The 27542-nt window shown below is 31.8% G+C and overlaps 1 protein-coding gene across 1 annotated transcript; it reads left to right on the top strand.

Annotated features, from left to right (window-relative positions):
- The first annotated feature begins 22485 nt into the window (after positions 1 to 22485).
- LOC134687776 (uncharacterized) lies at positions 22486 to 26123 on the top strand. Its single transcript, XM_063548233.1, has 4 exons — positions 22486 to 23189; positions 24126 to 24164; positions 24797 to 24930; positions 26019 to 26123. Exons 1-4 carry the CDS (start codon positions 22541 to 22543, stop codon positions 26121 to 26123), a joined length of 927 nt encoding a protein of 308 aa, XP_063404303.1. The 5' UTR covers positions 22486 to 22540.
- Positions 26124 to 27542: the final 1419 nt, after the last annotated feature.

Genomic DNA, 27542 nt, shown 5'->3' with positions numbered 1-27542 from the left:
TATGCATCGTATTATATATCAAAGTGAAACATTCAAAACATACATATTAAGTAATTGTATAGTCTGTGGCTGCATATATATCTTATTCGTTTTGCATTCATTGTTTTGTACATAAATACGGCCGGTAGTTTTCTTGTTTTCTTGTTTGAATTATTTAATAATTAAAATTATGTGATGTCGGGGCATTTTCTAGCATACTATGCGATATGGGTTTAGTAAATGTTGAAGACCTATAGCAGTAATCTCTTTTTGTCCGTCTCTAGTAGAGAGGTGTCTTATTGGCAATCATACCACGTCTTCTTATGTTTATCAATCATTTAAACAAGCATGCGAAAGCACAGAGATTTCATGTATTTGTCCACCAGACAGCAACGAAACATTAGCAAAAAATAAGTTTATCCATATGTATGTGCGACAAGGTGGAAAATGTGATGTTTTGTGAAAATTGCAGCGTTGGATCTATAATTAAAAAAAAAGAAGATGTGTTATGAGAGCCAATGAGACAGCTGTTCACATGAGACCAAAATGACATGCGCAGAAAATAACATTTATAGATCATCGTACGGCCTTCAACAATGAGCAAAGCCCATACCGCATAGTCAGCTACAAAAGGCCCCAATATGACAATGTAAAACAATTCAAACGAGAAAACTAACGGCTTTAATTATATTAAAAACAAATGAACGAAAAACAAATATGTACAATGTAACACATAAACAAACGACAACCACTGAAATACAGACTCCTATACAATATATTTTTTTATGGGATAGATTTCTTGTCCTTTCATATATTTAATTGGGCCGGTTTTATTCTGTTTGGATTGTTTTACACAAGTAATTTTGGGGTCATTAATAGCTTACTTTTCAGCATTGAACCTATGACTGCTTACTTTACTAAATTATGTCTTTGTTGGACAGATGTGTCATTTGGCACTCATACCTCATCTTTTTATTTCTATATACAAAGCACGTTTTAGAGAAACAAAATAGGTAATATGGCACCCACTATGGTCCAGAGACTTTTAATATTCGAGATATTTTACATAGTAAAATTGAGAATGGAAATGGGGAATGTGTCCAAGAGACAACAACCCGAACAAATAAAAAAAACAACAACAGAAGGTCACCAACAGGTCTTCAATGTAGCGAGAAATTCCCGCACCCGGAGGCGTCCTTCAGCTGGATCCTAAACAAATATATACTAGTTCAGTGATAATGAACGCCATACTAATTACTATAGGTCAACAGGACAGCAGCCGAAAGATAAAAAAACTCGTAGGTATATTTTGTGATAAAATTAGCAACAAACGGATATTATCGATGAATGAAACTATAAAAAATGTATTGAGCTATATACCGTACCCGATCAGTGGCGGATCCAGGGGTCGGGGGTTCCGGGGGATGGACAACCTTTTTTGGGCGATCAGTGCATTTGGATGGGGACATGTAGTTGGAACCCCTCCACTTTTGTCTAGGGTTAAGACCCCTTTTTAAAATGGTTGGATCCGCCCCTGCCGCCTTCATAACACTTATTTTTAGCATACTGAATATTATGATGTTCTTACTATATTAGTTACAGTTATTCAGTACAGAAAGAAGTGTTTCAATGAAAGTTTTCGTGTTTTTCTAGGCAGAAATGATTTAGGAATGACATTATACAGGTTTAAAAGAGCTCAAATGATTTTCTTACTGGACAGTGGTCACTTCATTGGATATTTCACTGTGTCATGTCGTGAAATTAATGCAGGTTCAATTCATAACAATGCACAAAACCGGTTCAACTACTTTTGTAAGGGGAAAAAGAAAGTCGAATCATGAAGCCAATAAACAATTTTTTTTTTAATCTGAGCATGCAAATTGAAGATTACGTTATATATTTTACATTAAATATATTTGCAGAATAAAAACTTTGACAATGAGAGTCCCAGACAATATATTAGTTGACTGTTTTCCCACTAATTCCACGTGTTTAGGTAGTAGTTTACTCGTAGTAGCCCACAATGCATTGTAGTTCATTGAGTTGATTGGTCAATTCAAAGCCATATTGGCCTTGTGTTTTAAAAATTACTATGCAAATATATATAGTTCTCGACCTGTTAGGAAAGAAATCATTTTCAAAACACACTCCATAATGCATTCACCAGTCATCCATGATATAAAACCGTTCGTTAATAACAAAAAATGTAATTCACAGATAGTCTGAAGTCATCAGATTATCTTCTACAGGAATCTTCTTTATAATTAGATAGTTACACGTATTCCTTGTTGAATATTTTTTCATATTTTAATGTATTAAGGTTTTAATATAAAACATATTGACATGCACACCTTTTAAAGAAAGTCTTTTTGATTTCGACCTAGCGGTTATCACATTTCTATTCAGTATTCTGACTTCATAAAATGAAATTTTACAGTCTATATATATTTATGTCATCTTGATGTATTTAAAGTAAGTACGATATATATTCAAATGTATGACATTTTCCCACAATATAGATCAATAGATATTTTATTGTGAATATTAGGGAAAGCCCCAACTATTTTATTTTACTATTTATAGATAGTTGTCATAAAAAGTTTTACCTATTAACCGACAAAGTTATCAGAAAGGTACGCAAGTATTTGGATAATTCGATAGATTAAATAATTAAGTTTGCCATTATGAAGTAATAATAAAATATATGTAAATAGTGATATTTTGTTGCCGTTGTCAATTCAAAAACATCTGTGCCATACAGCATGTAAAGTGGTGTTAACCAAGATAAACAAAACTGATAATACTCGGACGATGTATTATACAGCTCAAGAAAAGTAAATCGATTGTATGATCTTATAGCGTATGTTATTTTTCTTGAAAGATCGGTTCTACACTTGGAAAAAATACCGGTTCACTAGCGTAAAAATACAATCACCACTGGAGACTGTATCTACCAAAGTACTTGTGTGTCTTAAAAGGTCCGGTGCACAGTATAAGTACGATTATTTGACGGTACATGTATACCATAGATTGTATCTGCATGCTTCATAATATGATTACGTAATATCAAAATTATCATAATATATATTTAGATCGTCTTGCATAAAACATGCTTTTTATCTGGTTCACATGGTCTGACATCACAACGATATAATATATATGTGAGTGGAACAACTTGTACTTTGTACTTAAATGACTACCATAAATAACTTATAATGATCTTAACCATTTCGAATTTTGCAAATAAGAAGACATCATGTTAAGTGCGGTGCATTTTGTGTTCTCACGCTTAAAACAAGCATTTCTCCTTTATTCAACCATGTTTACTATTTTTTTGTGTTGTTGTTGATGTGTTTTTACTCTACTGCAGAATTAGGCGTTTTTCTTTTCATTCTTATTTATTGGTCCTTTTATCAACATCTGCTAAAGGGTTGCAAACAAGACTAAACAACCTAGAAAAATATACTAAAGATTGGTGTTTAAGTGTAAATCACACCAAAAACAAAGGTTCTGATATTCAACAAAGCAGGTAAACACATTTGTGAAAAAATTACTTATGAAAATATGTTGATTGATAGTGTTAATAATTATAAATATCTTGGTTTGTTCTTTAGTGCATCAGGGTCCTTTTCATATGCTCAGAATGAACTGTATAAAAAGTCCTTGAAGGCTTATTATAAATTGCCACTTAACCCAAGCATAAGTACCAGCTTACATGTATTTGATCATACCATAAAACCAATACTCCTATATGGGTCTTAAATATGGGGAACTTTTAATCAATTCTCATCAAGATTCAGAAATAGAACTTTACCATTTGAAAAAATCTATTCCAGTTTAAAATGTTTAGGTGTTCATAAAAAATCCATGAATTTTGGAATTTTATCCGAGCTAGGACGATTCCCACTATATTATGATATGATTAAATCCATGTTAAATTACTGGTATCGCTTGGAAAATCTTGATTCCCAATTATCTCTTCTTAAAGATGCTTATTTTACATCACAGAATCTTTCTCATTCAAAAAAACATCTTGGTATCATAATGGCTCTATGAAGTCAATTCTTGAAATGATCCCAAACATCAATCATCTATCTTCACCATTACCAAAAATTAGTAGCTTCAAAGCTTATATGAAAAAAAAAAAATCATATTTTATAGACTTGTGGAACACTGAATTGGTAAAGCATTCAGATGGTAAACTTAGAACTTATGTTACATTTAAATCAGTATTTGGAAGAGAAAAATATCTTTCCATTATTGGGAATTTTGAACAGAGACGAAGCTTAACAAAGCTCAAAATTTCATCAAACAACTTAGGAATTGAGTTCGGAAGGTATCAGGGTACTCTCATAAATGACAGAACTTGTACTCGTTGTAACTCCGGAGATGTGGAGGATGAATAACATTTTTGTATTCCAATGTGTTAAATTTAATAATGACCGCAATCATCTATTTCAAGAGATAACTAAAAGTTGCCCCAACTTTTTAACTCTTAACGCAAGAGATAAACTGATATGGCTTATGAACACAGAAGATAAGTCTATTCAGACTGCTGCATGTAAATTTATTTCGAAAAATTGTTAATTATGTGGCTTTCTTGTCTGCTTCAGACACGAGGAGGACTGTGCAAATACCACAGCTCCTTGAGGACTGCTCCTTGGTGTCTGCTGCAGTAAGGAAACCTACACTATTCTCAATACATAGTTACTGCAGTATATGTTATTTGCTGTGAATGTACATGAATTTTTTTAATTTGTGTTTGTTTTTCTGCATCAGATACGAGGAAGATTGTTAGAGCTTTAAAGATCACAATCCTAGAGCATCGTCCCTTGGTGTCCGTTGCAGCTAAACAATCATTTATTTTATATGTATACATTTTCAGCAAAATATTATAAAATCAAGTGAGAAAAAAATAAAAAAATAAAAAATAAATAAAGTTTGCCACATCTCTGGAGTAGCAAATCTCAAATACTTTTTTTATTTAACACATAATACCTGTATGACTTTTTCAATAGTTTATTTCACAATGTTATGTAAAAAACTGTATTTTGTATTAATCAAATATTATGTTATGTGTATATGCCCCCTGGGGACCTAATTTGGAAAATAATAATTATCTTATCTCAGTATCTTATCTTAGAGTGAATTGTACTTTTCTTTAATGATAATAGTAAACCATCAAGAATAATTGACAGATAGTATATACAGAAGTATCACAGGCACTTGTTTCTGTCAATATGGGGTTTACTATCCATACCAGTACAAAAAAAACACAAGGTAGCTAACGGGAATTTTCAATGTGTTCGCTTCAACCAATATTTTATTACTTTCCCTTGCCCCTTTCACGAATAAAAGTACACCAGTCTTTCGGTAATTGAATTATCTTTACAATGAAACAACTCTCACGTACCTTGAGAATACCCCTCAAACAGTATAACACACTTGAGATGAGAATTATGTCAATTATTGACCTTTTTCCAGACCATTGAATTTGGAAGGACTAAACTTCCGGTTTACTTAGGAAGTTAATAGAACACAGCAATCTGATTGGTCGAATTCATCTGGTTACCTGTTTATTTATACTAGTTACCAGAAACCAGAAAAATGTGACCAATGGGATTGCTCAGTTTTATTAATTTCCTAAGTAAACCGGAAGTTTAGTCCTTCCAAATTCAATGGTCTGGAAAAAGGTCAATAATTCTCATCTCAAGTGTGTTATACTGTTTGAGGGGTATTCTCAAGGTACGTGAGAGTTGTTTCATTGTAAAGATAATTCAATTACCGAAAGACTGGTGTACTTTTATTCGTGAAAGGGGCAAGGGAAAGTAATAAAATATTGGTTGAAGCGAACACATTGAAAATTCCCGTTAGCCACCATGTGTTTTTTTTGTACTGGTATGGATAGTAAACCCCATATTGACAGAAACAAGTGCCTGTGAGAAGTATAACTAAATGTTTCATCATCTCTTTTGGATGCTTAATGAACGGAAAATATCAGTAGTACTTGCATTCTGGGTAATATTGAATTTATCCAAAGCGTACACCAAAACGGTGCGATTGGCCTACAATGTCCTAACAATAGAAATTCTGAAATTCAACTAACTTTTTTTTTATTATCGGGAATGAACAATGAAATTACACCTAGTCCGGATCTCCCCCCCCCCCCCCTTCCCCCCCCCCCCCCCCCCAAAAAAAAGAAAAATTATTATAGATTGCAATCAATCTTTACGATAAGCTATGCATTATTAAAATTAAATATTATAATAATTATTTGTGTTTGTTTTTTCAAAATAAAAAGCGATAGCATTGAATTATTAATCACATACATATATGTATCCAAAAAGGAGAACACTGTTATATATACTTCTTCCTGAATATACATTTATATTTATATATAGGCATATATCCTTCCTATCTGTAAAGTTTTCATAATGATTATAAATGAAACGTATTATTGTTTAGAGATAAACAAGACATGTATTTATTCAAGGTCAGCTGAAAGTCGATTTAATGACAATGTAATAGCTTTGTGTGACCGATATTGATTTATTAACAAAAAGATAAATAGTTGAGAATAAAAGTCAGTCGATAATTGAGAAAAAAGCAAAGATCTTGTAACAAACCAAGAAAATCCATAATTTGGGAATTCTAAGTTTAGAAGGTTCTTATGTCGTACAGTTACACCACTGTCACAGGCGAGAAAGGATTTTGATTCCACCACAATTCAGTAGTTGTCGTTTGTTACTTTGTATCAAATTTGAATTTTTGGTTCATTAATTTAGTACATTATAAGGCCGTTATTTTTCTAGCTTGAAGGTTGAAGCTTTTACAAAATAATTTTAATGTCTGTCACAGAAAATTTTCAGTTGAACTGGGTCATTTAAATCTAAATCACATACTATACCCATCTATTAAGATAAGGGGATTTCAGGGACTAAAAAGAAACTGTTACAAAAACATTATAAACAACCACTATTAAAATAAAGTAAGCAATTATACATTATGATTTTTTTTAACCAAAGATCGATTGTGTTGGCTTCTTTCGGATTTACACGTCATCTATATCGTTCTAAATACTCTTGGCAAAAGCGAAAGTACAATGTATTTTCAGCCCTAGATCATGTAGATGGCTCACCAAAAACATTAGCTTTTATTTAAAGTATAGTAAAAACAGTTATTTTTAGATTTAGAATGTTTATCACAAAATGTAAGCCTGAATAATCTTAATTCAAGTATTTGGACAACCTTGATATATTTATAGAAGGTATTCATACATGTAATCAACATTTTAAAAGTTATTGTGAAGGTTAAATTGTGCATTCATGTATGAAGAAAACGGAAACAACACATGAACATTAAAAAAAAAACAGAGTTTGAAATATGTGACTTTTACACATTTTGAAAAATTGGCCTCTTCTATATAAGAAGAGACCAATTGACACAGAGAAATAATAACGGCATAACTTATGTTCAAATTAATGATTGAAAACAAAATTAATATGCAAACAAAGCCTGTACTTAAGTTGTTGTCGTTATGTGTTACATATTTGTTTTTCGTTCATTTTTTTACATAAATAAGGCCGTTAGTTTTCTCGTGTGAATTGTTTTACATTGTTTTATCGGGGCCTTTTAAGCTGATTATGCGGTATGGGCTTTGCTCATTGTTGAAGGCCGTCCGGTGACCTATAATAGTTGTTAATGTTTGTGTCATTTTGGTCTTTTGTGGATAGTTGTTTCATTGGCCATACCACATCTTCTTTTTTATATGATGTGCAAATGTTTTTACAAATAATACGTAGTGTTATCTTAATTTACTGATAACATAATCAATATCAATACCAATGCAACATTATTAAATCAAAGTACTGACGTACTGAACATCGGATGACCGCAAGTTCTTGTGAATGGTCCAAAGCACATGTCACATAAAAATATCACATCTCTTTATCTGAAACCGAGGCTAATGCAAAGATATATATTTTTTCTCAGACAAGATCGTGCGTGGATGATGAATAAAGGACAGGAAATTTAATCGCAACGTAATAACTATTATATTGTAGTGATACACATCAGTATACCTGGGATTATGATGATAATAGTCCCAGAGTATACACTGGTTTGTTGTAATATATTATATTAATATAAGCGTTACATGTATATATAATTATCCTCTATTTGCATATCATTCTATTCTACTATTCTAGTAATAGTGCAGTGCAATTGCATAGTGGATACTCTTCTAAAAGATTGGATATGAGAGGCCATTCATATTTCCCCGCAAAAACAATTACAGAGTTACCGGTACTAGCTGGGAGTGTCGCGAAACGTTCTTAAAATATTTTTTTGCAAGCTTATAATTTTTCGGTATGCGTGCACAGATGTTTTCAATGATTTTTTTACTTTTTTTTCTAACGACAAAACGTTTTCGTATTATTAATGTGTGTTTTAAAATAACATTTATAGGAGTATCCATTGAAAAAATAAATTTACACCAATTAAGCGATAAGGAATGTTATTTTGCACTAGATAATGTCCGCGGAACTATAAGTTGTATAGATCGGTTGAAAATCCATAACTAATTTGCACAATGGAAATTTAGGCGATAGCAATACATCGGAATGACCTCAAGGTCATCTCTATGTAAAAATCTAATTACAGTGTTGAATTGGTAAACTGGTTCGTTTCCAAACTTCTGTGCTCGGTAAACAATATCTTTGTAAATATAAGAAAGTGCTATATTTATCTCATTTGAAATAATTTTCTACAGAGGTGTCATGTGTAAGGATATGAGTTCACGACAATGATTGATACACCAACACAATAACGAAATTGAGAATTGACTCTAATGTCTGCGTTATATAATTTAATTTCTTTAATTCTGTGGGAAAATATCCCTTTCCGAACCCATTGTATAAAAAAATTTAATCAACGTGTGGTTGCGAGTGATCTCAGAAGATGATTGGCTGAGTCAAAGGACCATAACCTTTCTCAGCGCCCTGAAATGACCAAAATGTTCTAACAGGTGTTCATGAAATTGAAAACTTCATGGAAAGTGGAAGGCACTCGAAGGGGATTTTATTTAAGAAAAAAGTTTTTTTTTTACTTTTACTCATTAGAGAAACAGATTATTACATAGTAACGCGTGGATTATCGGATTTATCCAATCTCGATAGTTTAATTATAAATTTTAAGGTCCTCGCCGAGGCTCGGTCTTTAAAATTGATAATTTAACTATCTCGATTGGATAAATCCGATAATCCACTTGTCTCAATGTAATAATCTATATAAGTTCAATTTGGAAGTCAATTTCCAGACATGATAATGGACAGGGCAAAGAGAAATCTTTAGCTGACTGGGCTGGACTGAACTCTCACTTGTTAATTTCTTTAAAACAACTTCCGGCACTTGAGTTTTATTTTATTTTTTTGTCATCTGTATGTTTATTATACCTTAAATTATGTTGACTCGGATGCTGTTTTATTTAATTAGATATTAATAGAAATCCACGTTGGGAGGTCAAATGTCATCAGTTATCAGTTACATTTTTAAAACAACTTCTTGTGACAAGTAAATTCAAACTAACACAATTAGGTACTGGCGTTATGAAATAAGCAAATACAAATAAGTGAACTGTTTTACAAAGATGAGTATATGATAGTCTAGTCCAGCCCGGTCGTATCCACCCAACAGTCCAGTCATATGATATATATATTTATTGAAAAACAACAATTTTACATCGGGGGCAAACACCAACAGGGTATTAGTGTTTGCGTCATACAAGTTATAAATAGAAATAAATACAGTGTATATGTCGTGTACATGTTATTATTTTGTGCAGGTTATTACTTGTACAAAATTTTCATACAAGTAATTACTTGTATGATGCCATCATACAGGTTATAACATACAAATATAATTGTACAAGTAATAACCTGTACAATTTTTGTGGAGAAAAAGATAATAACTTGTAGAAATCATTATTTTACCTTGGCCTATTTGAAGTTCACAACAAATTGTTTCCATTTTAACATATAATTCATTACGTTGCCTAAAGGTACAAACTCTTAATATGTGAGTGTATATAATATATCAAATATATGAACAAAACTGTTCATTTAAGTAGTCAAAACTAAAGTGTCAAGATGGAAAACAGTATAGAAAAGAAATTTCATGATGAAATAATTAAATTGTGGGATGACAATAAATCTTCTAATAATTTAATGTTTACACATGAAAGATACAGAGATACTATTGGGAATGTAAAGGAGGCAAAATTAGGTTCCAAAAAGACTGCTCTTCAAAGATATTTCTTAAGGCAATATGACGTTTTGAGTGTAGCATGCATTGAATAAACTCATTTGCTAAGGTGACGATTTTTTTTTATTATTGTACAGTAGATGAACTTTATCCGTTGATTAGAACTGCACATTCTAGAGCTGACCATAGAAGCATCCATAAGACATATAAGGAGTTAAAAAAACAATTTTCCAATATCAGCAGAGAAATTATAAGAGTTTTTATTCAGATGTGTCAGTGTATTTTGAAGAAAAGTCGTACTGAAACCACAAAATTAGTTGTTCGTCCTATCACTTCTACAGACTTTAATTCCCATGTCAAGTAGACCTTGTTGACTATCATTCATATCCAGATGGATAATACAGGTGGATCATGCACAACCAGGACCACTTAACCAAATTCAGTGTACTGCGCCCTTAAAGGAGCAGCTGAAGTGGCTTACCAACTCGCTGACATTTTTCCCCTTTTGGGAGCTCCACATATTCTGCAAAATAATAATCGAAGGGAATTATTACAGTACTTAAATTCAAGGTCAATGGCTCATACAGGGTCTCAAAATAGTCACCAAATAAATATTACAATTTTTTTGTCATGATGTATGTTTGAAAATGAATGAATGGAGGGTACCAATTTATTTTTGCTTTTAATGACCATGTCACTATGAACCAGATGTCCGTATGTACGTGGCATCTAGCTGTTTAGCCAAATTTGCACATGGTGTCACGTTAGCTTATATTATTACTTTGCGACCTTCGTTCATCGGTAAACTACTAACATATCAAAATTAATACAGATAAACACTTGAAAATAAGAACAGAAAAAACAAACACAATATAAATTTTAAAAAATACGAAAGATAGTGAATTGTACAAGTTATTATCTTTTTCTCCACAAAATTTGTACAGGTTATTACTTGTACAATCAAATTTATACAAGTAATAACCTGTACGATGGCATCATACAAGTAATTATTTGTATGAAAATTTTGTACAAGTAATAACCTGTACGAAATAATAAAATGTACACGACATATATAAATAAAACATCACTATCATAAAATATATTCGTAAAACTATTTACTGTATTTGCTTATTCACTGGAGGAAATATCTATCATCAGCAATGCTAAAAAAAAATTGTGTTTTACCGACATCGTCTTGAATTACAACCTGATACTTCAGTGATCTGTTATGACTATCCAACATTTGGTAATAAAAAAAAAGTGAATAAGAAACCGTTAACTGAGTACTTTGCGATATACTGAACATTTTTAAAAAGATACACATATATACATAGACCTTTTTCTAGTAATACATGTTCACATAAACTTGACACACTTTCACTTTGCTTCATAAAGAAGAATGGCCAACGTAGATACAAGTATCTTCTCTTAGGGAGGGATAAATCATACTTTGTAAAGAACCATTCTGATTCAAACAAAAAATTCTCTGAAACCGATATTATCAAGATGCTTGATTTCTTGATTGACAACATATTTGTTACGTTCGGAGGACGTGTTTTTCAACAGACTGTCGGCATCCCAATGGGAAAAAACTGTGCCCCTCTACTTGCTGACTTGTTTCTTTATTATTATGAGGCTGACTTCATGCAGGAACTTCTTAGGAAGAAAGATAAAAGTTAGCAATATCCTTTAACTCTACTTTCCGCTATATAGATGACGTTCTTTCACTAAACAATTCAAAATTTGGTGACTATGTGGATCGCATCTATCCCATCGAATTGGAGATAAAGGATACTACATATACAGTTAAGTCGGCTTCATATCTTGACTTACATCTAGAAATTGACAATGAGGGTCGGTTGAAGACAAAACTTTACGACAAAAGAGATGATTTCAGCTTTCCAATTGTGAACTTTCCGTTTCTAAGTAGCAACATTCCAGCAGCACCTGCATACGGAGTATATATCTCCCAATTGATACGATATTCCCGTGCTTGCATTTCCTATCATGATTTTCTTGATAGAGGGTTACTGCTCACAAGGAAGCTATTAAACCAAGAGTTCCAAATGGTGAAGTTGAAATCATCCCTTCGTAAATTTTACGGACGCCATCACGAGTTGGTTGACCGTTATGGAATAACCGTTTCACAAATGATATCGGATATGTTCAAAACTACAATCCCCTTCCCTTTCATGAATTTGACCTACCGAATTAGACTATTTACCGGATTTGTAATCACATAAGCAACACGACGGGTGCCGCATGTGGAGCAGGATCTGCTTACCCTTCCGGAGCACCTGAGATCACCCCTAGTTTTTTCTGGGGTTCGTGTTGTTTATTCTTTAGTTTTCTATGTTGTGTCATGTGTACTATTGTTTTTCTGTTTGTCTTTTTCATTTTTAGCCATGGCGTTGTCAGTTTGTTTTAGATTTACGAGTTTGACTGTCCCTTTGGTGTCTTTCGTCCCTCTTTTTTTCAAACTTCATAACATTTAAAAAAATTTAAACATTAACATACAACAACTCCATTAACTCATTGCGAGCATTAATGAGTTAGGTAAGATATTGTTTTCCAATTTCATACCCTTTTTCGATAGCATTACACTTTACTTTGCTCGGTTCAGTGTAAAGATAAAACACATTCTAATAATAAAACATTAATAATGATCGATGCCATTATTTTAAGATAAATAAATAGAACGAAAAAACTTGATATATATTTCTAAATTGGGCGATTACCCTGACAGACAGATTATAGAAAATTTATCACTTACATAATAATTTACATTATCGTAAAACTTGACTGTTATTTGAAATTCAATATATCAATTTGTGTGTTATATACTGTACGTTACAACTGAACATGAACATTTCTGACAAAATTAATATTCAGCACATTTTCGCTATTATTCTTAAGTGTATTATATCATGTATATACTTATGTTTAAGCGAACATAGTGTTCTATATTGTTACAATCTGTCTGTGTCAATCTGTTGAACTCACATTAAGGGTTTAATTTTTATTTGTGGATATTACACATGTTACAGTTATATTTAGAATATGGAAAACCGTGATCTATATATATATATATAACACTAGACATACACATGTATAATGAATACTGATATTGCCAATAAAGGAATTCATATAACATGTGACTAACGTTGCAATATAAATAGCGATTTCTGGTCGCCAAGCAAAGGATAGATAGTACTTCAAGTAATAGCACAATGGCTTTGTATTTTATTTTCCGGTTTTCGCATTCAAGTCTCTGCTTCAGATCATTACGAACTGTTAAAAAACTGAAGCATAATTTGAAGGAAAGTGTATGCAGCAAATCGATTCTTGTGATATATCTAGAAAAATGTGAAGTTATTCTTTACAAACACACGATTGCAACTGATATTATACTGGAGATATATTACCAGGTGAAAAAGGAAAATCACAGGAAAAAAGGATATAATTGTGCTTTGATCGTAAAATTCAACACGATTGTAAGTACAAAACCTGAACTAAATCGTAAGATTATAATTCATGGAAAAAGAATGGTTGTTTTAAAAAGGAATCGTAATTTTGATTTGATGAATACTTTTCAAACAAAAAGACATTATACTACTGAAGTTATTTTAGTTTTGAAAATGAATAGCGGTGTTCCGTTATCGAGTCTATATGAGTTTTATTGTAGCGATTGCTGCTATTTGGCTTTAGTGAAGTGGTTGAGGTATTCAGTCCTGCTATTTACTATAATTCATTCACACATTGTCATATATAATCTATCACAGCTCAACCTTACTAAGAGAAGTTGTTGTAGCGTACCAAGACATGCTTATCCTATAATTGCATTGCATTCTTCCGCATTTTTGTTACTATTTTCGATTTTATCAATGGAGGCATTTAAGATACTTACACATATTATACATAAATTATTCGCAGAAACATCGGTTAAATGTCCTTTAATGTCTTATTGTTCGAAACGTCATTTGAAAAACATCAACAAAGATAAAGATAAAATAAGTTTTAAGTCCTTGTTCAAGCAAACTGTAAAGCCTTTGTATCCAAGACAAATCGTCACCGTATTTCCTATTTATGGAAAGACTTCAGACCCAGCGACAATAAGACAACAGCTAGATGGTACACCAATACCAACAAGAAGTTTGGAAAATGGAGAAACAGTCAACGCGTCAACAAGAGGACAAGAAGAAGGTCATACTTTGATGTCAAACAAAATAATGGAAAGCGAGCTTTTGCGACTGTCGACTTTATGTAATTTTCCTGTGTTCGGAATAAGTCTTTTACGACTGGCTGAATATGGGTTTTATTCGGAAGGAAATGATGATGAGCTGGTCTGTTACTCTTGTGGTAATCGGGTGAAAGGCTGGACCCCTAACAGCGACCATTCATATGTCAATAATCATTATTCGAACTGTCAACATGTCATAAAAAAGAAATTTGCGGTACCACTTGAAGCTTCGGGTTGTTTAGAAGATTTTACACAAATGGGTTAGTTTATATTTTGAGCATGTTGAGCATGTCGAGGTATTATACAGTACATATTTAGTCTAATAAAACCATTTTACCCAAACGAAACCATAATAACGAATATAGACTATTTATCTCATTTATAATTTAGTTATTTGGTATAGAATGCTCCGTTATTTATTAAATACATGTATAATAGTTAAATTAGTATATTTATTAGAGTCGTCGTAGAATCGTTGAAATGAAATGCCGCCACATAAACTCTATATAGTAATTTATTTTGACTGGTATAGTTAAATGAAATTCACAATGGTATAAAATTAATAAGCTTTAAAAGATTTTTTTTAGCGTTATACGTGAATTTTGGAAAGCTACCCACGAAAAATACTAAATAGGTTTATTACTTAATGTATTTAATACATTAAAAACAACGATGAAAAGTTACAGAAGATGTATCATACTCGGGTTTGCAAGTAACAAAATAAAGGCCATTCATCTCAATAGACTGTCCTGTTTTAAAATATAAACTGGACTGGATGGTCAAATGTGACACCAAACAATAGAAACAATCTCCTATATTAGACTTTTTAAAATTTGGCACACAGTCTAAAGCTTTCAAGTATTCATCTTACTTTTTAAACCGCTATCATGGTTATTAATAAATGTATTGATAATTCGATTGACTATTAATAACTAAGTAGTTATAAATTCTGTGTCATTTGGTCTCTTGTAGAGAGTTGTCTCATTGTCAATCATACCACATCTTATTTTTATAATCTTGTTTTTATTGAATAAGTTTAAAAAAGTATATTCACATATTTTTGTTCATAACATCTGTATTACAATATGTGCAGATTAACCTTCGTGTAGTAGTGTAACATGGGGCTGTATAATTGCAACTTCGCAGTTCGACGGCCGAAAGTACAGTTGGGGACCGCAAAGTTTTTATATCAGCCGGACCTGGAATAATTAAAAAATAAATTCTAGGATAAAAAATTTAAACAGCAAAAAAAAGTTCCCTACTGTTTCAAAAAAATATTAAAGGTTTTACACAGTTCATTTCAATTATGATCATATGCAAGATAATTCATATCATCACAATTACTCGAATTGTACCAAATATGCTATGTGCATTCTGATGTTCTTGTTTATAATGTAAATAAAGTCATCATAGATACCAAGACTAAATTTTGTATATACGCCATACGCGCGTTTCGTCTACAAAAGACTCATCAGTGACGCTCGAATTCAAAAAAGTTAAAAAGGCCAAATAAAGTACGAAGTTTAAGAGCATTGAGGATCAAAATTCTTACATTTTTGCCAAATCCAGCTATTGTAATCTATGCCTGAGGTAGAAAAAAATTCAAAAATTCTAATTTTTGTAAGTGTTCTTTTCAAATGCATAATACTTTTAAGAAATATCTACTTTTTGTTTCGTAATTTGAAATGTTCCACTTATTATACCGTGATTTAAATCGTTCTATTTTTTAATTCTATATTGAGATCAAATGAAAGAGTGTTAGTGCTTAAAAGTATTAAGAGGGGATTTCAAATCTTAAAATATTTATTAATAATTCATATTTATTGTCCCACTAATAGAAATGATTCAATAGCCTTATTTGTCATTTATTAATAATTCATAAAACAACTAATTAATTGATCTTTATTAAAAAAAAGTATATATTATTTTGAAAGGGGAGACAACTTTAACACAAATACAACATGTGACCAATTCAGGGCAGATACCTAAAATGATACTAGAAAGAAACTAAAGTTTTCCATATTTTGTAAAATGTCAAGCACAATTATTCTTTTACAATGATTAATTAAAAAAATCACATAAAACAACAACAGTCTAATAAGTGCATGTTTCAAATAGACAATTAAAGATCTTCAGCCCTTGAATGGTGTAAACATCTCCAAAACGTGTAAGATGTAATGGTGTATGGCATATGATGCAATGGTGGAAGGTGTATGGTGTTATGGTGTATGGTGTAAGGAGAAATGTGTAATGATGTATGAGGAATGGTCTGATTGTGCAACGAGTATATAAAGGGGTTATATAAAGTTTAAAACTATACAAAATATTGATATGAAATGATTTTTATTTTTGTACATTTATTTACAATATTGTGATCAAAGTTAATTCGTTTTTTAAAATAAATAAATATTTTTTAGTCGTGAGCTTTCTTTGAAACTAGATTGCATTTTGGGTAATTTCGGATTGTGTAGATGGAATTTGGAAGTTGTAAGGGACAAAGGTGTAATGTGTATGGTGTAATGACCCTGGGTGTATTGTATTATGGTGTGGGGTGAATGATGTCAAGGCGTATGGTTAGTTGGAAGTTTACACTATCCAACAACTGTAATAGAAAATTAATAGAGATGAATTATGAACAATTTGAATGAGATCTTGCATGCCATCAATTAAAAATATATCTTGCAGAACATGCATCATGTTTAACACCGCCACATTATTTATGTATGTGCCTGTCCCAAGTCAGTAGCCTGTAAAGAAAAAAATATGATATGAGATCCGCAGGTAGGTGGGCATCAGAGTCTTTGCTATATGCTTAAAATGTCACTGGTGACATATCCTATTCTCTGATGAAAATCGCATACAATTTTATCATACCTACATATATTCGAATTACATGAATAGATATTGTAATAATTTCTCCGGTAATATGTTATACAAAGAACATTTAATTTCTCGAAAATGAGTATTATACTGTGACCTTAGTTTTTAAAACACAATTCTATTTATAAACACTAATTTCACTTCTTAAAAACTTGAAATTATCGATTAATGAACATATATTGATTTTGTATCGATCATGTGTATATAACGCAAATAGATATTTACACCCACTGAGCATCTGGTATAGAAGTTTAGTATTAATTCATATGATGTGTTTTTGAGTATGTTTGTTGCTGTTTTTAATGCATATTTTATATAATATATTTTCGTTTTTGTTTAATTCATTCCAATTTGATAATGACATCATAACCATTGTAAAGAATTAATATGGATTTTTGATATCATCATAACGTTTCTTTGTTTTATGAATATGTAAATATTTGATTGATGCGATTTAAAAATGTTCAATCATAATTTAATGTTGTTTTGATAATGTTATGCAATGCATAAAGTATTCTTTAACACATGGCATGAGTAAAATCTCTTTGTTCTTACTGTGCTATAATCTGGATAATGCACAGGTGTGCATTAACTACCTCAGATATCCTGCACAGTTCAAATCTATTTTTACCTTTTAGGGCGGTTCCTATATTTTGAAGGGGCGTTATTCTATGAAATTTAAAAAATATATCTCCGAGTGTGGCGAGACTAAGAACAATATTGAATATTTTTAGTTAAACACGATACTTTGTCCAATACTAGGGTGACGGCATGTTAGCACCACCCCCCCCCCCCCCCCCCCCACCCCAAATCATCCATCTGCCTTGAAATTACGACAAAGTTGAACTTTGTACAAACATCGTAGTTTCAAAAAAGGAAAAATGAAACGTTTCTAATTCCTTTTTTCATCTTAGTTTGAACATAAAATGTATTATCAGTGTTTTAAATTCACAAAGATGGTAATTTCTGCCAAAAAAGAAACTTATCTCAGAATATCCGAATTAAGGAATTCTGATTTGGATTATTTTTTAGACTTAATGGAAATTATAACGACTCTTTGAATATCTATTCCCCATATTTTTGGATCGAATTTAAAGTGGGTCATGTTAACGGTTTCTATTAAAACAGGGAGATAAGCTGGAGATCAAACAGACTTCATTTAGATGGACGTGTTTTTAAAAAAAATTAATACAGTAGATACAAAGCAATTTTGGGGAGGGGAAGTAAAAGATTGGAAAGAGAAACGTATTTTCTGTTTATTCAACATTAACATTTGGGTAAATCTTCCTCGGTTTATCTTTCTCTTTTAAAGCATATCATTGAGGGAAAGAAATTCAAAAGCTCTATAAACCTTTCAGTTGTGTTTTTTTTTCATACAACGATTTGAAAGTACATAATTTGTCAAAGTCTTAATCGTCACTTATCAAACAAAAAATGGGAATAGATTTGTCAGAAACATTAAAAAAAAAATCTACCATTAAATCGCAATTTTACAGTAAGTCTAAACCAAAAAAAAAGTTATCAATTTAAAACTTACCCAAGTCGTATTTCCCCCTTTCTTTACCCTACAAGCCTACAAGACACATTCATAGGATCCGTGGATTGCGAAACATCGTCCACATCTAAAACGTTCTCGTAAATTAATGACGTCATGTGTTAAAACAGTTATTGGCCAATCAAATCTGTATGTAGAGGTTAATCTGCTCGCTCAGGGTCATTCTCTAACCCGAACTTCTTCGTCGTTCGGGTTGATTAGGGTCACCTGAGCTGTGCAGATTAACTTCTATATACCGGCTTGTTTGGTCAATAACTATAACTTAAAGTCATATGAAACTTCAAATTAAAAAAAATAAATAATGCATTTATATTTTTTTTATAACTAAATGGCTGGTTTTATTATGAATTATTTTTACATAGATATACTTATTTCTCAAAAAAAATTGTAATGTTTCCAATTTTAGAAGAAACATTACCTTTTTAATTGTTTGATTCCAGTAAACAATTCGAAGATTAATTTAACGTATGCAATGAACATACTGAACTCAGCATGACCTTTTCCGAAAAACACCGGTCATGGCAATACGCACGAATCTGTCATTGAAATAAACTATTAACTTATTCAACATATCATACAGTCACGTTCTTAATATCTATGCTTCACTTTTGATTGTTAACAATGAGGTGGCAATCGGTAAACTACGGCTTCAAAAAACGACAATTAATTAGCTGCCATCTTTTTACATCATAATAGGCAGAGATATTTTTTTTAATAGATATTCGTAAATAAAATGATAAAATCTTGTACAGAAGACTTGGTTTATGATATATAAATCTTGGAGAAAGTTTGGTACCATTAAAACGTTTAATCTCGCTGAAAATGTTTGCATCTGACCTAAGTCAGTAATCTGATGTACAGTAGTTGTCGTTCGTTTATGTAAGTTATACGGGTTTCTCATTTCTCGCTTTTTATATAGATTAGACCGTTGGTTTTCCCGTTTGAATGGTTTCACACTAGTAACTTTGGGGCCCTTAATAGCTTGTTGTTCGGTGTGAACCAAGGCTCCGTGTGGAAGGCCGTACATTGACCTATAACGGTTTACTTTTATAAATTGTTATTTGGATGGAAAGTTGTTTCATTGGCTCTCACACCACATATATCTATATCTTTTGATTTAATAATTTGATAAACCTTATTTTAACTGTCACGCATTTCATATGACTTGATGGCAGAAAGAATTGTAGTTAATGTAAAACGATATGTGCCACTTTAATGAATATTATCGTTTTCGTTTTTATAAATTTCAGCTGGTACGCATGGGAATAAAACAAGAAAAGGCCATAAATACATCTGGAACCCTGAAAAGTAAAGTCAAATTCAAAGAGTTACGCTTAGAAGGAGGGAGTTATAAACCTCACTTTATTACAATTACTATATTTAAAAACTTGAGAATCCACAAAAGCATTTACATCCCAAGATACTATTTTTTGCAAAGACGATACGCAAAAGATTGCATACCCCCCCCCCCCCCCCTCCTTAAAAAAAGCCGAATAATTCACACACAGAGGCGTCAAAAGCCGACTTGCTTTAAATAGTAATTTTATTACAGTGATGCAATTATGCTAGTATCGCGGATAATTGATTATCTTATAGAGAGGAGTTAAGAAAAAAACATAATTTTGCTTAATGAATTGTGCCAAAAAAATTATCGTGATATCGTTCTTTGAAATTAACGTATCTGACATAAAAAAAAAAGGTAAAATGATAATTTTTCGAAAAGTTTAGGGACAGCATTGTTGGGAAAAAATTAAGCAACAGCCTTATCTGTAGACGAAACGCGCGTCTGGCGTACTAAATTATAATCCTGGTATCTTTGATAACTATTTACACCACTGGGTCGATGCCACAGCTGGTGGACGTTTCGTCCCCGAGGGTATCACAATCCCAGTAGTCAACACTTCGGTGTTGACATGAATATCAATTATGTGGTCATTTTTATGAATTTCCTGTTTACAAAACTATGTATTTTTCGAAAAACTAAGGATTTTCCTAGCCCAGGCATAGATTACCTTAGCCGTATTCGGCACAACTTTTTGGAATTTTGGATCCTCAATGCTCTTCAACATTGTACTAGTTTGTTTTTATAAATATTTTTAATATGAGCGTCACTGATGAGTCTCATGTAGACAAAACGCTCGTCTGGCATACTAAATTATAATCCTGGTACCTTTGATTACTATTATCTACAAAGTTATTTTAATTTTATTGACTTGTTAAACATATTAAAAGTTGTACCTTTCTGTAGATTCACGATATCTTTTGATTTCTTAGAATAAATATTACAAATTGGAGATCCTTTACAAATCAATAAACTCATCATTGATACCAGAATTGGAATTTTGTATTTGTGCCGGACGCGCGTTTCGTTTACACTAGATAGACTCACCTGTAACGCTTGAATAATAAATAAAATAATAGACCAAATAAAATACTCAGTTGAAGAGCATTGTCCACAAAACCGATGCTACCTACTAATGAAAACAATTCTTAATTGATTGGTACCGCTTAAGACTAAATATGATAAGGCCAAGGGTGAACAACTACTTTCAAACTTAATCAGGAGCTCATGACAAGAAGGAAATTAAAAAAAAAAGATAACTCGCTATAACAGGTATAACTTTGCATGATGTGGTGATTAAAACACGTACTAAGTACTAATACATATTGTATCTTCTATATAATGATATAGAGACCAACACTTTGTAATAAAAAGTATTTGGAATGTATAAGGACATTTTAAACTAGACAATCATACAGAATAGAAAAATAGTCTATGTACAGGTTTGCTTGCAGCAGCATGATTTACATGTAGTAACAATACATAGTTTATGATCTATTGAAATATCATCACTCAAGTTAAAAAAAAAAAAGATTTGTGAAGTTCACACATTTTATATTAATGTTTGATGGTAGAAAAGACAATGATTCCATAATTTTAGTTTTGAGTATGAAGTATGAGGAAAGTTGTCAATATGGTTTGGTTACCATTTTTCGGTGCTATCACTTGTTTTAAATATTTATTTTGTTATCGATATGTTATCAAAGAGTACAGTATTTTTTTTTATTGATTTTCATTAGGAGACAACATTTTAATTTTTTCTTAAGGCACATATTACAAAACATTGTTTAACCCCAATACATGTTAATTCGCCATTTTTATTTCAAAACCCTGACAAATGATAGTCTTGGTAGTATTGTTAGTAACACGTGTTTAGTGAATGTTAACTTGATGACTCGTTTTTCACAAAACGACCTCTTTGTTGTACTAAATTGTAGATTGTTGAATGTATTTGTTGGCGTCGTTTCCACGCTGTCTGATTGGCATGTATCAAGTTCCATGTTTTTTTTTTAAATTTCGTTACTTTGAAGTTGAGGCTCTATTATTGATACACGTAAAAGGTATAATATGTAATAATCACGCTACTAATTAAGTAAAACAAAATATGGCATAAGAATACAAACATAAAGTTTTAATGATGCACACACAACGCGTCAATTTCAACCAACATGTTGCTCTTATGTAAACACCCTTTAAATAATTAAAATGCAATTATTTTAAAGGGAAACCAAATGGGAATACAGAACAGGCCTGCGACGAGAAAAGGTCTTCAGATTTGTCGATCATGTGTACAGATGATGGAAATAATGCAATGACTGCGAACTTGATTGTGTCCAATAATAACAATGATGAACAACTAAATAATCAGTCAAGAACCATAGGACAAGCTATACAAATAGAAACATCTTCGGAGGCAAATGGAAATGAATTATATCCATACATTTCTGAAAAGTATGGTTTATCTCGAGGGAAAGGTTATTCTGACAATGTTATAAGAAGAGAATATGGCGTGTCAAACAATCAAAACAGCGAATCACAAGGTACGGGAACTCACGAGTCAATCACGAATGGAAGTCAAATGTTCCCTGCACCTTATACAAGAGAAATATCAGTCGACGGTTATACAAACATAACTGATAGTTTTAACATTCTCTCTCTAGAATCTGGAGAGCAAATGCCATATTTATCTAGTGTAACTCAAAATCCACGTAACAACCTGCCTTCTGTAAGCCACCAACCGATGATAACACAGAACGGATCATTGAAAAGCAATCAAGAACAATTAACTTTTAAATACGACGGTAGACTGATGAAAACAAAATATCCAAATTACGAGCCATTGCAAAAAAGGAGAGATTCTTATTTTGACTGGCCAGCAAACAGGGATTTCCTTCATCCTTATGATCTCGCTGAATGCGGATTTTTCTTCACCCGTGAGTATTACAATTTTACAATGTACAATGCTCCCATGAACATGAGGAATATAGTTATATCGATGATTTTGATATTTGTAAAAGCTCGATTCCAATATAAATTCAATAAAAATAATGAACTTTAATATTGAATTGATTTAGTATTCATAATATTCATCAAAGACATTCGGAAACAAGACGGTGTTCATAGTACACGGATGCACCATCCGCACTATCATTTTCTATGTGCAATGGACCGTTAAAATGGGAGAACATTTCTGATTTGGCATTTACATTAGAAAGATCATATCATAAGGAACATGTATACTAAGTGTCAAGTAGATTTGACTTCAACTTCATCAAAAACTACCTCGATCAAAAACCTTAACCTGAAGCGGGAGGAACGGACGGACGAACAGACTAACAAACGGACGAACAGACCCACAGACCAGAAAACATAATGCCCATAAATGGTGCATAAAAAAGGAAACAACACCCACTCTGCAAATCTCTCTTATACATGTTATAACTATACAGATGTGAACAAGCCGCTTTTTTCAGTTAAAATGATTTTGAATAACAAAAAACAATAGATAAGAATATAATCCATTCTAAACAAACCAATCATATAATACATGTATATAAAGGCTATAATGTTTATCTACTTATAATTATGATACAATATCTATATGAACTATATAGCTGGTAACAGTTGTCTTAAAAAGCAACTTTTAACACCTAATATCGACTTGATTGATTTACAGTACTGTATGCCTAACTTTTGACTAATATTTCAATACTTGTAAATCTTTAATTTTCAAATTCCAGTAAACTTCAAAATTTAACTCTAGTTGTGTTAACATTAATAGCTATAGGTTTATATTCATATCGGTTACTCAATCGATCGATGGAATTTTGAAGCTTGCAAATGTTAGGTTCGTATTTTTTTTTATGTAGATTTTGAAGACTGTGTTAGATGTTTCCAGTGCGGCATTGGTAAGTATTGATCGACCGCAATCATATGTGAAAGACAATCAAATTCAAAAATCTATTACACACATCTATCCGTTTTCAGTTACCAAACAAACCCGACTGGCAGAAAAAATTGAAAGTCAAAACATTGCATACTTTCTCATTTCAATAATCCTGATTTGTTACATTAGAAATCCCGTGTTTACGTATCGAGTACTTACCAAACCTTTTGAACTGCACTAACAAGGATGCTTGCGTACGAGATGGCATTTGTAAAGGAAAAAAATACGTCTATACAGTCATGACAGTATAGTACAAGTACAATTTGAAACAAATCAGATATGGTTTTTTTCGTAAAATTATGTGAATAAGTATTTATACATCATTTAAATGGCGAATTATAGTCCTAATATTAGATTTCTGTTAAAATGTAACCCGTAAAAGAAGGATAAAACAAATCAAAGGGACACGAATAATAAAAAAAGAAAAGACCCCACGCCATGGCAAACAATATAAGAAAAGACAAAAAAAGAAAAATTTCACAAAGCACTATGAGACCGAGCAGCACGTAGTAGTTGAAATGTTAGATATTATTAAATATTATATGTCCTGATATCGATTCATCTGCATATTCATTTTTTTTTTATCTTTTAAAGGTTTAAGGAACTGGGAAGACAATGATAATGTGTGGGTCGAACATGCACGATGGTCACAAAAATGTCAGTACCTCACTTTACGGAAAGGAACAGAATTCATTGATACCGTTGTACAAATGTTAGGATTAAACACCGTAAGTTTTATTTGCTAAACCATATCAAGTTCTGTTCAATAGAATATAGATGCGATTAAAACGTTAAGTAAAATAAGCGGAGTGTAAGATTGGTAGGGAAGTTTAAATTGACAATGTTGTGACAAAATATCATTTTTTTTTAATAATGTCATGAGTGCTCCACATCAAATATAATAGATCCTGATACATTTTGCAAGTATTCCAAAATATAAATAGCCCTAATGTAGCAAATGCATCATAGGTTCTGATTAGTTGAATGTTTCATAAAGTGTTTCGAGTCTCTGATCAGAAATGAATGTGCCATCCAAGCGAACAAATTATATTCCTCCTGAAAAATGGCTTCCCCTATTTCATGTTTACTTTAAAAATTTGAAAGAGGTCTGATGAGTATTTTAGATTGCAAGATTATTTTCTAGACAAAACGTCAACTTAAGTCGAGTTGCCGTGTTTCAAAAAGATCATTTGATACAATATTTTTATAAAAAATCCGATCTCATCTCAAATTTGAAGAATATATGCCATTATGGCTATTGTAAATATGTTAAGCTGCCATTTACCACAAATAAATATGTAACCAAAATATTTAACAGTAACCTGAAATAGCCTAAAATTTAGTAAGAACCAATGATGATAGAACAAAGGCATTCAACAAATATGTATATTGTGCGTGTTGTGTGGAGAATCATCAGTTTTGGCATTTCATGACTTACCCTTGATTATATTACTGAATCGTGTGTGATATGATATTTATCGACTCGAGACAGTTAAATTTTCAAACTTAAAATGCGGCGCTAGCTGAGCGTTTTAAATATTTAAGATTTAATTGTTGAGAGTGGATAAATATAGAATTGCACAAGAACAATGCTTAATACAAACAATCGGATGAAGTCGACATTTTTCAACATTTTTGTGAAATAATCATAATTAAAGACGCAATTGTTACGTTATAAGTTTCTTAAAACTTGTTAAATTCATTTAGATGTCTTGATGTTATGCATATGCATTTAACCAATGATAACAAAGGGCATATATGTCTGAAGTCATGCTCACAAGTTAATTTTCTCATTCTAAAATATGCCTTACTGCAGCCTTTTCCTTCAAATTTCTTCATTGTAGGAAGTACTGCTATTATGTATTGTGATGAATTCAACTATGCTCGATCCATGTCGAAGTTAATTATACATGACCCATAACTTTTCCATACTCCTTATGATATCATGTCGTTCTTAACAAACAGTGTGGACAGATACGATTCTCGTTGTGTTAATATATATATATAGTATATACATGTAGAGTATAATAGCTCAGAAGTAAATTTTAACAGAAAAAAATAAATAAAATGAACTAATACAGTAAAATTGATGTGTTTGTTCAGAGAATGTAATTCTGAAACGTCGTAGTGTATCTTTTTGCGTTGAATTATGTGATACAAAGATAATCCCATGTCTCTATTCAAAAGTGGTCCATGTTCATCGAACACTGATATAGGAGTCATTAAATGTTGCTTGGGACGATGTGGAGAGGGACAAGTTATGATCCATAATTGAACATGTTACAATATTAAGCAAATAATGTCGATTATCCATCCTAATTTCATACGTGTGTCAGTCTGCGAATGAACTTGTGAATAAACAGGTACAGTCATTGACAGTTCTTTGCAACTTTTCTATCGATTCTATAATCTAACTTTTAATACACAGGTAACGCATGTGCCAAAGAACTGTGTCATTTTAGATGACCATTTATTGTTATTGGCTGTCCTATTAATATGGATTTTGGTCATATCGCTAATAAAGTATTGAAACATCATTGACTTACAAATTATCTTTTTGAGTGTCCTCTCGGAACAAAACTTCAAACAGCCCTTCGGACATCACCTATTTTTTTTTTTATTTCATCTACAACTCTAATTGGAAAAAATAAATCCAGATGCTGTTTTCCTAATTAACTTTTATTCTCTTTCAGGATGGAGAAAACATGCAAAGGGAACCACTTCAACTAGAACCAACAGGTACTTATATGTTTTATATCAACAATGAACCATATATATGGAATCCAATTTATAAATAGGTTTTACATTCTCGTGAATGTACTGGAATGTTACACTAATTCGCTCTTTAAAAACCGGATTCAAATGCATTCTATTGTGATTTCTTTCCCCATGAAGAAGGTTCTTAAAATTGAACACTTGAACACTTTTTATACAAAAATAATACAGAATATGTTATGATAGCAAATAAGACAATTTTAGTCTAAATTAAAGTAAAGATAGTCGGTAAGATAAATTCGTTACATAGTGTGCTAGTGACCTAATATGATATATACAGGGTAAGTAAATTCGCTCTCACCCCATATGCAATTTACTGACCCTGTGTATATCATATTAGGTCACTAACACACTATGTAACTAATAATGTTCATTTCGTATTCAAATATAAAAAAGAAGATGTGGTATGAATGCCAATGAGACAACTATCCACAAAAGACCAAAATGTCACAGACATTAACAACTATACGCTACCGTGCTGCCTTCAACAATGAGTAAGGCCCATACCGCATAGTCAGCTATGAAAGGTCCCGATAAGACAATGTAAAACAATTGAAACGAGGAA

The sequence above is a fragment of the Mytilus trossulus genome, chromosome 10, assembly GCF_036588685.1.
Source record: "Mytilus trossulus isolate FHL-02 chromosome 10, PNRI_Mtr1.1.1.hap1, whole genome shotgun sequence".
NCBI lineage: Eukaryota > Metazoa > Mollusca > Bivalvia > Mytilida > Mytilidae > Mytilus > Mytilus trossulus.
This window is presented reverse-complemented; position numbering and strand designations above follow the sequence as displayed.